Source organism: Phyllostomus discolor, chromosome 13 (assembly GCF_004126475.2).
Source record: "Phyllostomus discolor isolate MPI-MPIP mPhyDis1 chromosome 13, mPhyDis1.pri.v3, whole genome shotgun sequence".
NCBI lineage: Eukaryota > Metazoa > Chordata > Mammalia > Chiroptera > Phyllostomidae > Phyllostomus > Phyllostomus discolor.
Genome location: NC_040915.2, coordinates 14,522,761 through 14,540,728, shown reverse-complemented (window position 1 = coordinate 14,540,728; position 17,968 = coordinate 14,522,761). Strand labels below are relative to the sequence as shown.

The following is a 17,968-nucleotide window of genomic DNA, read 5'->3' as shown; positions in this document are numbered from 1 at the left end:
AATTAGGAATTCTAGGATGATTTAAGATCTCTTCAACTCCTCCCTATTCAGTCCATTATCTTTTGCAAGACCAATTTTCACATAATTTCTAGGAATGTCCTGAGTATGATACAAAAGAAGGGAACTTCCTGTGCTGAAAAAGAAGGAAAAAATTGCCCCAAACCAATTCATTTTATATTTACTGAATGATTCTGTATGAATCTATGTGAACGAAGATTAGAAGAATATTGCCTTAGCAATCAACAAATGCAAACTAAGAAATTAAACACTAATCTACAGCAAAAGTTGCTACACAAGAGACGTTTATTAATGTTCTGTTGTATTTACAGTTTTAACATAGCAAACCAAGGTGAATAACCAGTTGGCAGAAAGCACATCATTCTACATTTATAACGCATCGGTTTCTGCTAACACATTGTAAAAGCAAGTAGTACATACAGTATGTTAGGGATCATCTCAAAAGTTCCAAGTTAATTCTTTCTTTGCTCCTATTAGCTAATCCCCTCCCTACTCCCAACCCTTGGCCTAATCATCAGGAGGTAAGAGAAAGAAAAAAAGGGAAAGGGACTCTAGTCATACAGAAAGTAACACGAATTGTATTTCAGTAATTAAGCTGTATTTGTCCCTGTCCTTTCTATTTTATACAGTGACAACACATTTACAATCTCTTAGGTACACAACAGAGAACAATAGGTACTGCAAAATTGAGAATACAGACTATGAAATTAATGCTTATCATTTACCAATTAAGGACGTGTTCTTGACCATACCTTGAATGTATCTGCACTATGGTGGTGCTTCCAGGTGTTCACAGTACAAGTGAATAAATTTCTAGATTAATTTTAACAGCAAATGTGAAGAATTATGTGCACAAATGCAGTCATAACAAAGGTTTTAACTTTTGAGAAAACCCCTTTACAATGGCCAGCATTACACGTATCTTACACTAAAATATTTAATTTCAAAGTCATTTTGAGATGGAAGATGAATAAAGCAAGATTGCCCCCTACTGACTACAGGGACAAGGTTCATGCTATTTTAAATGACTACAAACAATAGATAAGGCATTATTAACACATCACAGACTTGATTGCGAGAGCGTTTTCAAACATTAACCACTAATGATTCCATGATTACAGAATTCTGCATTAACTATTAAAATTTTACACCTAGGAACAAAGAGAGAGAAATGATCTTTTGCGACAGTACTTTATGTTTTTAGAGCAGGTGATTATTCCTCTGTGTTCTGCATCTTGATTCACTTCCTGCAGGTGTTCTCTTGCTTCTTGAGAGAGAATTCATAAATGCAGGAAGACCTTTGCCAGAAAACATCTGCCAGAGAAGGACATTAAATATTGAAACTCCCGTTAGTGTGCTATTTTGGTGGAGAGAAGGATGTGGTCACAAAAGGCAGGATGTGTAGAGACACAAGAAGTACATTTCAACGTGGCTTCAAGATTACTATACACTGACATCATAGCATTCAATAAGCATTAAATTTTCAGTTCTTCAAGTTATCGAGGACTCTAGAACTAAAAAGAACTTGAGTGCTCTCTTTAACTTCATGGAGAGAGACCCCATGAAGTTAAGGGTCTCTCTCTCTCTCCAAACTTCCTAACAAAAGAATGGAACACAAGCAGCAATTCCTTCATTCAAGCTCCACAGCAACGACTGAAACCGGAGACAAAGAGACAGGAGGATCCAAGCACCTAGGTCCCTTTCACAATATACCTGAAGGAACTGTTTACTCTGCCGGTTCTGCCGGATCTCACAAGAGGAAGGTTTCCACTAAGGAAGGCAGTGATGTCATGCTGTCTTGCAGCAAAAACGACTTGTAAACTCACAAGTATCACATGTACCTGATTCTAAGAAAGGGAGGGGGGAGGACGGAGGCGGGGAGAGGAAAGAATATTGGTGGACTGATGTCAAACGGGGGTTTTTGCCATGAGCCTAGACTCAATACAAACCTAAATAACTTCAGTTTTATCAGTTTCCACAAATAGATTTAAAAAAACATAATGTTATAATTATTAGGTAGAAACACTAGATTTTTCAAGAACATGTAACATGGTCCAGATGACTACCTGGCCACTTTCCTTAGTTCTTGTTTCCACAGAAGTTAATCACCTTTAACAGATCCCTCCGAGTCACCCGGCAAACATCAAAAATCCTCTCAGAGGACCTAGGTGGGTCACTGTGGGGGACCCGCATCGCCACACAGACTCCAGATGAAAGAGCCTGCTTGCAGAGGCACTCGCTGCTCCCACAGGCCTGGGGGGAGCCTGTTCAGATCACCCCAACTCACAGCTTGTTACCGAACAGTGGTGAACACGAACTAGAGGACAGACAGGTTTCAAGGGTTGGGGACGTCTTTACTAAACGGTAGATCAAACTTCGGAAACAAAAGCAATCCAACAGCCTACAGATCATTTAATTTCAAGGGGAACACACGATCTCTTCTTGGACACTGTGATTTTTTTAAGAAGCAAAAACTGCACTGGAAACATTTCTGTGAGTCGCTACTTTATATCACAGTCCAATAAATCAAACTTTAACTTGAGGCGAATCTCCTCTAGTAAGAGGCATTGGAGGCAGGGACAGCACAGAAAAGGGGGAAGGAGAGCATCTGGAGAAAGTCACACTGACGCCCAGCGGGTGCGGCTGGCCCAGGCTCAGCAGAGGCCTCCACACTACAAAGGGCTCTCATCTCACTGATGCTGGGCCTGCGAATCCTCTTTCCTCCTATTTGAGATGTCACTAAAGTAACAGAATTTTATAATCTATTACGGTTCACGTGCCCAAGTGCTTCTGGAACAGTTTACACACCAGTCAACTGTGTTACCACCTTGAAGCTACTTAATTACGCCCTCGATTACCTGGCGCCACTAGGGAGAGTGGTAATCCACAGAATTTACTTTCCAGTTAACTGGTAAATGAGTATGAACATCTTCCAGTTTTCAGCATTTCAGATACGGGTGTAGATGGTATGTTTCTTTTTTACAACAGAAGGAACGTTTTGCTTTTTCTGCTTCCTCACAATCACACTTCCCCTTGATGCCGACTGCCACCGCCAGCAGCTCCTTCTGGCTTTCCTTGCTGTGGGGTAGGAAACCAGATTTCCCTTTTTAACCTTAAATAGGCTTCAAAAGGGAACCCAGAAGCTGCCTCTGTGATAGTAGCACTTGAGATTTAGTGGTCGGCTTTTGTAACATCTACTTGGGCTCATTAGAAAGAGGCCCCTGGGGTCTTCGCCAGGTGCGTGCCTTCCTTTGGGCGGCCTCAGTAGAACAGTCGCTATTCTTGTAACTTTTCCCAGGAAAATGCTAGACCTTAGTATAGCGTGGGAATTAACTTATTATTTTGTTTTATTTTGGCAAAGTTATTCTAAACATTCCTTATCTGTGTCTTTCTGGCAAAAAGGAAGCCTCCAGGTAGCTTTTAACTAGTGACATGTCCACTAAAGAAAGAAGTCTCAATGAAAGAAATAAAATCTTTATACATGATGGTTTTCTAATACATCTTTAAACTTAATTAAACTAAATTTCCCCTGAACTACAGAAAGAAGACATTCTACGTCTGAATCTGGATGGACAGCTCTTATCCCTGTCAACGGACAAAAGAAATTCAGTCTCATGGGATATTATGGCTTACCCCCTCTGGGGGCACTGAAAATTGGTAAGAAAGTCAACAGGATTCTAAATGCTGCTCTCAACCCCCAAACCCTTAATTTAGAGTTCTGAATCCTCTGGGCATGTCAGGAATGATTTCAAATCAACTGGAATAGCAAAGTCAGGCAGACAGCAAAGAAACCCTCCAATGCCCTCCAACGGGAAGCTCTGAGACACCGCGGTTCCAAGAACGCCTCAGGCAGTAAGGCTCCGCGGCAACACAGACAGCACAGCTCCCACAGCGCTGTTACTCAGGACTGCCTAGTTCACGTCTTAGCCCTGAAGGTGCTTTATTTCACACTTGGGATGCTCCCATGAAACATTTCAGAGATCTCAGAAAATCAAAACAAAACCCACCAACTGCTAAAACCCTAAGCATAGCGCTTCACAACTCAGGAACACTGAGAAGCTCGGGGCCCCCCACCTGACTGCTTGTTAAGTGCCAGAAGCAAGGTGAAGGTGTGCAATCCCTAGTAGGAATGGAAAGCTCTCTCTCTAGCGTAAGAATGAAGAGCGCAGGCAGGGGTGTGCTCTCAACCCATCTGGAGATTCAAAGCTACCTTCTGACAAGACTTAGAGAAAATATTGTTTTAAAAAAAAAACTGTCCCCTCAGTATATTCTGGATGAGGGAAAATCCAAGCCTGCAGCTGATTTCCGTGCCCTTTGTGAGAAGGCGAGCGGCAGCAACCCCGAAGAGCCAACTTCTGAATCTTCCGCGGGTGAGAGCTAACCCTGAGGCTTGGGAGTGACTGCAAAACACAGTAAGACACGGAAAAAAGATGGTGACGGTAACGGCACAGGACAACACAGGACCCCTGACAAGCCTCTCACAGTCAAGACTTCCTCCCCTCAACACAAAGACAGGCCCAGCCCAGGCCTCAGGGCCCAGGCCTCAGGGCCCAGGCCAGTGGCATGGACGTCCTTCTGTGTCAGACTTCGTCACCTACCTCGAATTCAGGACGGGCCACACACTCTTAAACACGAAACAAACTGTAACTATTCTTTTTAAGAATCATAAACACCCCCTGGCTGGCGTAGCTCAGTGGATTGAGCGCGGGCTGGGAACCAAAGTGTCCCAGGTTCGATTCCCAGCCAGGGTACATTCCTGGGGTGCAGGCCATAACCCCCAGCAACTGCACATTGATGTTTCTCTCTCTCTCTCTCTCTCTCTCTCTCTCTCTATCTCCCTCCCTTCCCTCTCTAAAAATAAATAAATAAAAATCTTAAAAAAAAAACATTCCTTTAAAAAAAAATCATAAACACACCGGTATTCTTACTAACTAAAATTTCGTTTTTAAATAAAGTACATGTTCTTTTGAAGGAACAAACTTCAACCAACACAAGGCTAAGTTCTTTGTCAACTTTAACCTTCGCAAGAAATGCCTGATGAATGTACCTTACCCTGCATGTATCTGAGCTTACCTGTCACTAATGCCTTCTGTTGCTTGCATAAAAGTACATTTAACTACACAAATAAAATGCTTAATACACTATCTGATACATGGAAAAGTTGATGTTTGTTACATTCAAGTTCTCATATTATTCTGTTGCTTAAAAAGTTTCAATGCCATCCCACCAATTAGTAAATTACATATGGTGAATACTTTCTTTTCTAGACACATGCATTCTGAGACCTAAATGAATCTTCAGAATTGAAAACTCCACCCGCAGCACACGATTAGCTACATAAACTATGATGCCCCAACAGTGAACACGGAACAAATGGCTGACGTTCACATGGGGTTGGCCTTGAATGGAGCCAATGTATCACTAGGTTTAAATGCTGCTCTATGAATCCTATTGGCTCCACTGCAAATGGGCTTAGTACTCTAGACATTTGAGAACAGGACAGCTAGCTGTTCAACCTGGCTTTCCAGACCTGCCCCGAGATGCTCCTTTCTGCTACAATCACAGTCCAGTCCCTCCAGCAGGCTTCTTAATTCCCAGGTGATTTCCGCTCTCCACTCTGTTTCGGGTGATTCTGAAATTCTTCCCCACCCTAGCTAATCTCCACTAATATAAATTCTACCTATCACTTAAGGCTTATCTCAACTGCTATACCCTTCACAAAGCCTTGCCTGAGGCCTTCAACCGTCCTGCAGCTCCAGGTGTTGCTTAAGACACCAGGAGCCAGGTCTGGATGGATCCACCACGCTCAACAGTGTTAAGGAACGAAGAGTGAAGTCCAAGAAGGCCTATCAGATGTTGGTACGAGGCAGGCCTCTCTAGGGTACTCTTTCCAAGACCCACTATCTCTTTTTTGCAGCTACTGATGTTAAGATGGAGTCAGCCTCTGGGGGAAAAAACACCTGCGAATCAGAGAGCCCCCACACGGCCTGCCCCTCCTACCCTGGACAGGGAAAAGACCCCCCCCCCCCCCCCAACCAGAGTCATCAAATCAGGGTGTAACCCTGAGAGGAGGCCCGGGGAAACCTCCCTGACTGAGTTGTAAGAAATGGCAGCCCTGGCAGCCCAGGCAAAAGGAGCTCCTTAAAGAGTCCATGGTGTCTCCCGGCTCAGGGGGTTGGGGGCCCTACATAACTGGACTGAGTGATTAGGCCTGAAAGTCTCCTTCCTGACACCGTCTTCTGGAACTGATACAACCCCGAGTCCCAGCCCAATATCCCAGCTCCCTGATGACTAACTACCCAGACCCGGCCCTGAGATCCCGTTTTCTCCCATGGCAAGTCTCCTAACTTGCCTTTTCCCACAGCTCTGTGCAGAAACACCCCTCACCAAAAAGGGCTGTGGCTTCCTGAGCCTCTCCTCATCCCATCCCCTCCCACAGGAGCCAGCTCTACTCTAAACCTCGACAGAAATCTGCAGGGTTTCACATGATTACACTGAGATCAGAATAAAGTTTGTTTTTCTTTAATACCTCTAATAAATAAAGAGAACTCTGGTCCTGGGGAGATTTGAGAAAGTCTCTGGCATCTTCCGAACCTTCGCATAATTGATAAATCCTCTGAGAAACAGGAGAAATCCTAATTTAAAAAAGAAAAGTCAAGAATAAATTTATAATTTCCATATTAAGTCCCCTCCCCAAAACATCCCCCTCTTGAAAGCTCCACTTTATCATTTTTCTGCTAAAAACTAGCAAAACATCAACAAGTTCCTCCCTAGTTTCCAAAGGATTTCTACACCAAATTTTTCATTTCTCAGTGAGAAAAACATAACCTCAAGAGCCAAATAAAAGTCTCTTTTGCACATTCATAATCTAATTGGTCTAAAAGGAAATAAAAAGGATGGGGCCACTCACATTTGAAAGCTTCAGTGAAAAGCATCACCAAAGCCTGTCTTCTGAATTCCAAAACAGCATTCCAAGATAATTAACCTGCCCCCCCCCACCTCCCCAAACAGAGAGGCTATAATTTGTTTTCTTAATAAGAAATTTCATCCTTTTTGCCACTGGATTTTTTTTTTTTTACTAGCAACAGTACACAATGTTGACCACTAGATGTCAGGATCCCCTTACCTAACACAGCCATTATCTTCTCAACTCAAACTCTCTGTTTCCTTATTCTCAAAAAATACATACAAATAGGGCACTTTGCCATTCAGTTACCAGGCAGGTAAAAGAGTAAGACTGATTTTGTATGGCTACACCAGAATCTATACTTTCACAGAAGTTGGCACCTCTTGGAAGAGTCACTGGAAGGTGATGTGCCCCTTCCACTGTAGCTCAGACACTCTGGGCCCCCCTCCTCCAGAGATGGTCCCTGACATCTTTAAACACCTTTATGGAAATATAATTTACATACCATAAAGTCCCTCCATTTAATGTGTATGATTCACCGACTTTTAGTATAGTTATGGAGTTCCACAGCCAAAACCATAATATAATTTTAGAACCTATTTTTATCACCTTTAAAAAAATCAGTACCCATCAGCAGTCACTCCCCATTTGCCTGCACCCTCCTCCCCTCTCCCCAGGTCCAGGCACCCACTTCTTTTAGATACATTTTAAAATATACTGAGTGGTAGAAAACTCATTGTACCCAGACAAAACAGACTTTTGGCAGTAACCAAGAGCTGTCAGCACCGAGCTCAATGAACACTACTCTGGTCAGTGAAAAAAGCAGTAACACTACAGAGGAGGGGCCAACCCCTCAATGCCGGGCGGGGAGTCCTAGAGAACTGGAGAGCACAGCACATAACCTGTATGGAGGAGAACCTACAACTCAGCTCCTGAAAAACAGTGGGTACCATGTGGGAATTAGACGAGTTTTGCTAGATATTTTTTTAAAGGAAAAAAAAAATCACATGTTTTATGTGAAAATTCTTCATTTCTGAATGATCACAACTAATTTAAAAAGCTTCTGAAAATAACTGTTGAACAAACAAACCACAACTACAGGCCAGATGCAATTTATGAGCTGCCAGCATAAGAACTCTGTACAGGCCTGGGTCTCACAGGGAAAACTCCAAAAAAGCTGGTTCTCCTGCAAGAGAACTTCTAAAAATGACCCAAATGCTGGGTCCAAGGGCACTAAGTAAATATCCAAAGTCTCACCATCTTGCTATCTTACTAGTAAGCAGTAAGATAGCAAGAATGATCAATTATGAAGTATTATAAATTTATCTCTCATAAAATTTAGTATAAAAAGGAAATCAACCCTGGCTGGTGTGGCTCAGTAGACTGAGTGCCAACATGCAAACCAAAAGGTTGCCGGTTTGATTCCTGTTCAGGGCACATGCCTGGATTGCCGGCCCAGTCCCCATTTGGGGGTGAGTGAACAAGAGGCAACCATTCAGTGTTTCTCTCACACATCAATGTTTTGCTCCCTTTCTTTCTCCCTCCATTCTCCTCTCTCTGAAAATAAATACTTTTTTTTTAAAAAGGAAATCCATCTATTAAATTTCTTTAAATTGTCTATACTATATCAACAGTCAACCTGAAAGTATGCTTAATGGCTCTTCAGTCCATTCAGGATCTGCTTGGACTTTAGGCTTGGGGGAAGAAGAGAAGTCAGCCTTTCTCTTAAAGATACAGGTTAGAGAAGAAGCAAGCCAAGGAACTATTCCTCCAAAGTAACTCTCCTGTAGACCACTTTCATTATTGAGCTGCTCAATAATCGTGGGGGAGGGGAGCACTCAATCTCTTCCCTTGGAATTCCAATGACTGAGAGTAGAGCAGATGATGCTCTTGGGGAGGGGAGGGATGGCGTGACCGACTTGCATTTCCTAAATAAAACTTGGGGTCAGCAATGCATGGCTATCACCCTAGACAAAGAAGGTGGGTCCTGAACGCACTGAGCGCCTGTTTGCAGTGCTGCACTGTGCCAGACAGACCCCTCGGCAGCTCTGCCTAAGATCTGGGGATCTCAGTTAAAGAGGTGACAGAAAGGCCCAAAACAGGAAATAGGAGAAAGTGCTGTCACAGAAGCAGAGCAAGGCAACTGTATCTTTAAGAGCCACAGGATGGCCCTGCTACTGTTTTATAGAAATGATGGTGGTCTGTTATTAACAAAAATATTTTCTTTACGAAGAATGAAGAAGCCAACAGTATTTACCTCAACGTTCATTTCTTTGCTTTAAAATATCTTGGAAGAAAAGATTTTAAAATAAGTAAGAGTAAGAAATAAAATTTTAAGACAACCTGACATGCCTGGTTTACATAAATAAATAAAGGCCTTGTGCCCATCAAAAATAATTCTTACTCTCACTAACAATAAACTGAAGAATTCTGGAAGCCAGCAGTGGTTCTCCCAGAAGCTATGTCTGTTTCTGTTTTCTACTTACAGATCCAACACACACACTCACAAGCAGTTCTGCTGGTCACAACATGCTTATAAGCAATCTGGGGTTAAGTCTGTGAACCTTTATGGCAGTAATTCACAAGGGGAAGGAATCCACAGACTGCAGAGTCATCCTATCTTTATCAGTGTGCCCCACTGGTCACATGGGGACCCTGAGAAGTGAACTTGGATGGGTCACGAAAAACCTGCAACTACTAAGAGACATTTTACTAACATGCATGTTATTCTGATGGTGACAATAGCCTGATCTCTGTGAGAAATATTGTTTAAATTAGACTTATTGCTGACTAACATATTACAGTATAGCAAGCAAGATGAGGGTTTACTAAAAGTACTTTTACTTCTAAAATGTAACATAATTTTTTCTTTCCTTTGTCTATGTTAAAAGCACTTACCTAAAACCAGGAACACCCACCACAGCCAATACTGACCATCAAAATATCCAGGGAAATAAGTGGAAAACTGAAAAATACAGCAAAATATTTCATAGCAGCTTAGCAGATACAATCTTACATTTTAACTTAATGGGTCACATAAAACATAAGACTTTATTTTGTATATGAATGCTGTCATTTAGTTCTTAAAGATGAACTATTTTATATATTATTGGTTTGAAATACTTACAACATAAATATATTTACTTTTATGGAAAAGTAAACTTGAAATGATAGCTTTCAGCCTTTACTGACTTCTTGTTTTATAAGTGATCAAATCTTGGTTTTTAAAATCTTTCCCCACAAAATATATTGGTCCTTCTAGAAATATGTTTTAATGATATTTTTACTTTGCTTACCCAGTGCCAAAACCAACTACTTGTCCTCCTTTCTAATGAATCCTGATTTCATTCCTATTCCTCCAGCCATGCCTTGACCTTGAAAGCCCCCTAATGTATATCATGATAATCTCATTCCTTTACTGGGGCCTGGCATGTGCTTGTTATTCTGGACAATGGGAACTAAAGACTGATGAGGTTCCCTTGCTCTTAAAGGGAAGGAGAAGCAGCAGTAGCTGCCTGTCTTCTGTGGAGCACTGCTGTGTTTCTGACGCAGTGCCTCACACTCCAGGAGGGAGCAGCTGGGCCCACACTCTCAGCGGAACCGCCAGCTGTCCCCGATGATGCCAGTGAGGCACCAATGTGACTAACTTCCTGTTTTCCAAGCCATTCTGAACTAAGTTTTCTGTTATCTGCAAGACAAAACCATCCTGACACATAATGATTCATTAAATTTAGTTTAAAATTTAGTCATGTTTGTTAAAAATTTAGTAAAAACAAATCGATAACTTACTTTACCTCTGTTTTCTATTAGAGGTTTTGGTGTTCAAAAATGTAACACAGTTTGAGCATTAAAATACTGTATTTTATTTCTTTATAATATAACAAGATTTAGAGAAAGAATGAAAAACCTATTTTTTTTCCAATTTGAGGAACCTCTTTAGGGTTTGGGTTCTTAACCTAAAGTCTCCATTTCAGATGAGCAAACCCGTAACTTTTACCAGACTCTCAACCTGGAGTCCTAAAAAAATGTTAGCTTCTTTAGAATAAGTAAGTTTGATAAACTCCAGTGGTCAGTCAACACCCATTAATTAGTTAATAATGACAATTTATGATAAATACATCGGTTTTATCTACAAAGTTGTCAGTAGAAATTAACTTATTTGAAATCAGAGGATACTTTAAGAGACCAGATCTTTTATAATTTTAAATTACTTCACATAATTCTAACCGCTAACTTCCAAACAAACCACTGAAGATACCTCTAATTTACTTTACAGACAGGACCCCCTGGTGGAGTAGCACTTGCTAAACAGTTCCGACTCCCCAAACGTTTCAGCATAACCAGTGATGCTACTGATGGCCATCCTGGAAGGGAGCAGGGAAGACAGCAAGGAAGGGAGGGAGGAAGCAGGGAGGAAAGGGGGGGGGGGAGATACACTAAAACCAAAATAATGGAAGGAAGACTAGCTGTTAACAAGACAACAAAAACACCAAGACACCTGTATTTTTTATAATAAAACCTTCCTCTTATTATAAAAACAACTAATTTCAGAACAAACACATATTATAAACATTAGAAACAGAGCAAGTACATGGTAAAAAACCTACAGGATAGATGTCTCTGGACCACCAATATTCACTAGATTTGGCTACAAAACTTTTATGCATGAACCAGCTGCAAACTGATTTAGGTTCAACTTCATGAAACCAGAACAAAAACAAACCAGAAATCATTTTAAATGTTGACATAATACAAAGAAAGCAAATGAAACAATCAAATATTCCAAGTTATTCTACTTATGGTTTCTCTACAGAGCCTCTCTTTTCCGGCGTACAACTTACCCTGACGATCAGGATCCACTTAATTAGAGACAGACCGAATCCTGAAATGGCCCCATACCTTCCTGCAGCTGAAGTGGTCAGGCAAAACGACAGGAAAAACCCAATCCAGTTGAAGAGGAATGCCACTGTGAACGCAGGGAGGAAAAAAAGATGTCAGACACGCCCCCTTACCCGTGGAGCAAGAGTGCCCACCGACGGGCCCCCGTTTAAGCAGCTTTCCCAAGGACCAAAGACACCCCACCAGGCCCCCACGACCCTCACCCCGCACAGCCCCAAAGCCAACAAGAACACACCACCTCTGAATATCAGGTGATATACCAGTATGTCTCCGGCTGTTCATTTTCAAAATTGCCCTAACATTCTCCGAATTAGTATACTTATGGCTTTACCGTATGTGTTATACTTCAGTAAATAAATGCTTTAAACATTAAATTATTGCTCCCAAATAATCTGATTCAAGTTATTCATCCTCCTGCTTCTATAAATTTTGACAGCTTACATAATGTCACCTCTAAAAACGTGGCATTTCCTTCATATCTTTTTAATACAACAAATAAAAGCAATAAAATTGCTCACACATGGAATGATAAATGTGAGTAACACCAAGGGGGGAAATCACGCTGACTTTGATCTGTCGGAAAACAGAAGCTTACAAAACAAAATTCATTAAAGGCACGTAATTTCTATTCAGCAGGTCAGACACAAGTAGGAGTGCGGCGCAGTGGCCCTTGCGGACCTGGACGATGAGGCTTAGCTCATACAAAAATGCTCTCTCCCATGACTGCTTTAATTATTTCGTTATTTTAATATTTTCCAAAGATATTAACAGGAGTAGAAGACGAAGAGAAGGATATCAGAAGTGTACTAAGCGCTGACATTTCAGTAAAAGGCACCAATAATTATAATGTATTAAAGTACTAGTTCAATTAGTTATATTAGTTCAGTCAGATTGGCCCATAACCCGAAGCAGGCTGCTCTGTGGGCAGAGGCTCTGCTGTGCGCATGTACTCACTGAAAAAGGTTAACATGAAAATCCCATCGTTTCCTATCCTCAGCTGGTCAGCGTCATCAAAATCATCCCGGCCCACAAAATCCTCATCCTACACAAAAAGAAAAAAAATAAGGTAAATTCACAATAAATTCTTTCCAGGCAAAGGAAAGACACCTAGAAAAAGAGAAAGGACAAGAGTAAGTACCAAGGAGAAAAATTTACTGCTTTGACTCAATTCTAAATTATGAGTATTAAGGTTCAGTATGATTTTTAAATTTCGTTTTGCACCTGAAACTTCTATATAATGTTATAAACCTATGTTACCTCAATAAAAAACAACTTAAGAAACCTAAATTTTTTAAATTAATTTTTTCATTTATTGTGTAAAAGAAAGATATAATTAGAGGAAAAAAACAAATCTTTCTTCTCTCTCCAATAACTTTCTCTCTCTTCTAAATGTTTTGCATTTTTATAACTCAAGTTCTTTTAACAATACACTTCAAAAATTATAAAAATTCACAAAGTTCCTTTTTAATATAGACACCTAAAAAATGAGAAAATTTACTGACACATTTGGCTTAAATTCTAGAATTCAGTTAAGCCAGGCCCTTTGTAAAACCCTGAATATCAGCAACCCAGGGCCTAGCTCCGGAGTTTCACGAGGCAGACAGAGGGAAGGGAGAGTGTGGTCGTGCGGGAAGGGTCTCCGCCACCCTGACGTGAAAACAGGACTCTGCAGGTCTAGAAGGAACTCAGTCTTGACTAACATTGACACCAACATCCTGCAACCTACCTTTTCAACCGAGGCAGGGATGTGTTGAGATATTAAAAAATAAATGAACATACACATAAAAGTGGTAGACTTGTACACAGTCCAGAGAGGGCTCCCTAAATTAAACAAACAAAAAACTTGAAGGGCTGTCAGAACTTGCCCTATGCAGAAAAGGGGCTTGGAAATCCATAATAAGATGTTAACAAGGAAAAGGGAAGGGTCAGTGGCAGCTTCCATTTCTAACTTAGCACATTTTTTCTACTGTCCAAAATTTTTACAAGAATGTGTTTCAGATTTTTTTAAATACTAATATTGAGAATTCTGGCTTCATATTAGCAGGACATATAAGGCTTTGCCAAATCAGAAATTAATTCGGTTTATTGCATGGAAGTAATTTCCAATACAAACAGTCCCCAACTTATGATGGTTTGACTTCCGATTTTTCAGCTCTACAGTGGTGTGAAAGTGATATGCGTTAGTAGAAACTGGCTAGGCTAAGCTATGATATTTGCTGGGTAAGTGTATCAAATGTATCTTCAACATACAGGATTTTCAACCTTCAACAGGTTTATCGGGATGTAACCCCACCGAAAGTCAAGAAGCACCTGTATTTACAAATGCCTCCTACCAAGTGTTGCCAGGTTATTGTTTCTAAAACACCACACTTGTCTTACCATACCCCTGCTCAAGAACTCTGAAGCCCTGGCTGGTGTGGCTCAGTTGGTTGGAGCACAATCCTATAACCAAAAGGTTACAGGTTCACTTCCCAGTCTGGGCACGTACAACCCTCCGTCCAGGTGCAGACAGGAGGAAATGAATCCATGTTTCTCTCTCACATCGCTGTTTTTCTCTCCCCCTTCCTCTCTCTCTAAAAGCAAATTTTAAAAAGTCATTGGGTGAGGATAAAAAATGAAAAACTCTGAAGGCTTCTATGTGACCTACACATAATCTAAATGCCTTAGCCTAGCATTCAGGAGACCCTACAACCTACAGATCTGCTCACAAACTCTGCTCAAGCAAAACCAGTTACTGCATCCACAGAACCTGTCCTGCACCTGGCTGATTTCACACCTGCTTTCTGGGCTTTTCCCTCTGGACTGCTCTTATTCACCCTCTTCCCCGAGATCACACAATGAAAAGTCCCAGTTCTCACTGCTCACTGCTTCTGTGCTGCTGCTGCTGCTGCTGCTGCTGCTCAAATACAGGTATTCGTAGGCCTTTTCCCCAGCTGGATTTTAAGCTCTTGTTTGGCAGGAACGTTGCCTTATACAAAGCTTTCTACATACCCCCTGCAAAATACACAGCACGCACTGTATGAAAGAGTGCTCTATTTAGGTTTGATGAATAAGAGAACCCTTTAAAAGATGTTTCTAAATACAGGAGTAGGCAAAAGTTGGTTTACAATTATGAGTACATAAAACAGTTTATTATTGTTTTATTCTTTATTAATTATTTGTATTATAACTGTAAACCTATTTTGCCTACCTCTGTATGTACAGCTGTGAATGAAAGTATTCTGAGGAGTTCTGTGATTAGTCAGAGCTAATCTCCTGGTCTACTTCCATATGTCAGTTGCCATATATTCCAACAGGTCTACAGAGTACCTACAAGGACTCTGGAGTCTAGAATATCTGGATTTGGCTCTTATCTATGTTACTTATTAGCTACATGACTTTGGGAAAACTGCTTACTCTCCATGGAACTCAGTTTCTACATCTGTAAAATAAGGATAATATAATCTCTATCCTGTGAGGTTACTCTGAGTGCTGGAAATAACATACAAAATACTATGGTATATAAAAGCACCAAGCACAGACCAATCATGTTTTTTGTTTCCAATACATGGTAGTTACATTAAGACTGTTCTGTCCTCAAGCAGTAAGCTCCACAAGGGTTCTTAGTTTCTCCCTGGAGAACCTACAAGAACTGAATGCACATCACCATGCAAAATCAGTCTAGACTAAGACTTACAAACTCTTATTTCTGCCAAGGTTTTAGGAGCTCCATCCCTAAAGGTATGGCCGGTAACAGTTCGCCACCCTGCAGCGTGAATGTCTAGAGCCTGTGGCACTGCACTGCCCAGACTGAGCTTCAGTTCTTTCTTATCTTTCACTCTAGTTTCCTGCCAGAACTAGGGTCTGGAGCCCTGATCGCCCCACATTTCTGGAGACACTATCCCGCTCTCTATTCTCCCAAGATCTGGCCCAAGGCCCTACCTGTATCAACTTCAGCCTGAATGAATATTTAAACCACATCTACATCATTTACAGGTCTGACATCAAGAACCAAGAGTGCCAGCTTTCATCTCACTCCACCTGTGAGTGAGTTAACTAACTCACCAGTGAATTAACACCAGGCCACACGGAATTTGACTTCACTGGGCCCCCACACAGATGGCATGATCTGGACTGCAAGTGGCACAAGGGTCATCTCTCAGATGATTGTTAGGACCTTTTTGTGAGTTTAATTCGATAAAGTTGCACTTATTTATTATCTCCGTAGATCTCTCTAACAGCTATCTACCCAACACTAAAGACTTAAGTGTGCAGAATCAAGGCAAAGTCAGTGTATTCCCTACATTGGCTCCTGTTCGAAGATGCTCCGCCATGCCAGGGGACTTGAGAAAGTGCTGGTAGCAGAAAAGAGACAGAAAAAACGAGCTGACTTGACTAGTGATTTTCTGTTTGCACCTTTTACCCCATCATTTTCAGGAAGAGGTTAAGAGTTTATTATCCCAAAAGAAATTGTACTTGTTTTTAAAAATTAGATGTACTTTTACTAGTCGATGCAATCATAAGTAATAAATCAAACTGGATAATGAAAATAACTTGATTCCCATGGACTTACTCTCCCAGGAACCAAAGGGATAGTAGCTTCAGCCTTGGTTCTCTCGGCTTCATCGTAGGTGGGCAGTGTTGTGGCCACGTTGTAAGATGGGGGCTTTGGAAACCCAGACTCATCCTTGTAGTCAAAATACACTGCAAAACAAAAAGGAAGCCACAGTTATCTGATGCTCAGTTACACAGAGGACAGAAAGGACTCCCCCTGACTCTGGACAACAAAAACCAGGCACTGTAACAGCACATATACAACTGAATCAAAAGATATGTGCGAATAAGACACTAGGAATGGTTTCTAAATTTATCTATTTTTCAATTATTTAAATTCCAGACTCTTTGCTCTAAGTGCTTTGAACACTTTTTTCAATTGACTCACAAAGGCACTTAATAATAATAGTGGTATAAGAAAAATAAATCTGTACCATGGCTTCCTCCCCTTTATAAACATGAAAATCAACTTAGAAGTTACAATTCATTTCTCACAGGTTTGTTTTGGTACTTTGATTCTTTCACATTATTTTTTCCGTGTATTATTTTTTATGGCACGCCTAAGATAACTTACTCAGTTACAGAAGCATTATTTATCTACATTAAATCTTTAATTTCCTCTTCTTAATGTTATATCTTCATTCTCATTGAATTCTTTTATAAAAGAGTCATTATTTATTATTAAAGAAAATCTATTTACAAATGGATTAAGTTTCTATACAATTTTTGAAAAAACAACAATTTTGGAAAAAATTCCTATAATTCATCAAGATTAACATTTTTCTTTTTTTCCTCTCTGGTTAATTGTAAGTAACTTCCAATTTTACTATAATTTGATAATTACTGAAATTACCAATCAGTAAAATTCACCTCATTAACAGAAAAAAGAAAATATCCTACTCTCTTCACAAGGGCACAAAAGGCATTTGATAAAATTCAATATCTATTAATAAAAAAACACTTAGCAAATTACGAATTAAAAAAAAACTTCCTTAATCTGATCACAAGTCTTCGAAAAACCTAGGGTAAATGTCATAATTAATGGTAAGTTTTTTAAAGACTTCCACCCCAAGAGTAAAGAATTAGACAAAATGCCCACTATCAAACTTTAATCAAACATTATCTCAAAGGTCTAGTAGATGCAATAAGGCAAGAAAAGGAAATATAAGAATTGGAAAGGGAGAAATAACTGTCCCTAATCATGGATGACATGATTATATACATAGAGAACCCACGAGCATCTACAGACAAGCGACTGGAATATAAGAATTTAACAAAGTCTCTGAATACATAGTTAAGAAACTATCAAATGTATTCCCACATACCAGCAATGAACATAAAATTATATATGTACCATTTACAAGAGCACCAAAATATACTGAATATCTAGGAATAAATCTAACAAAAAATGCAAGATCTCTATGTTGAAACTTACAAAACATTATTGAGAGAAATTAAAGGGGATCTTAATAAATGGAGAGATATGTCATATTTATAGACTGGAAGATACAACACAATAAAGATGTTAATTCTCTTCAAACTGATCCACAGAGTCAATGGAATCCCAACTGACAAACTGATTCTAAAATGTACACAGCCAAGAAGAACCAA

General features: G+C 40.3%; 1 protein-coding gene across 1 annotated transcript in view; it reads right to left on the bottom strand.

Annotated features, from left to right (window-relative positions):
* Positions 1-285: 285 nt before the first annotated feature.
* Positions 286-17,968, bottom strand: part of NDFIP1 (Nedd4 family interacting protein 1) — a 35,656-nt gene continuing 17,973 nt past the window's right edge. The window contains exons 3-8 of the mRNA XM_028527982.2: positions 16,377-16,507; positions 12,779-12,866; positions 11,767-11,891; positions 9,824-9,890; positions 6,548-6,653; positions 286-1,332 (exon numbers count right to left, since the gene is read on the bottom strand). Coding sequence (XP_028383783.1) covers positions 6,550-6,653; positions 9,824-9,890; positions 11,767-11,891; positions 12,779-12,866; positions 16,377-16,507 — 515 coding nt within the window. The 3' untranslated portion in view covers positions 286-1,332; positions 6,548-6,549. The remainder of the gene's footprint in view (positions 1,333-6,547; positions 6,654-9,823; positions 9,891-11,766; positions 11,892-12,778; positions 12,867-16,376; positions 16,508-17,968) is intronic.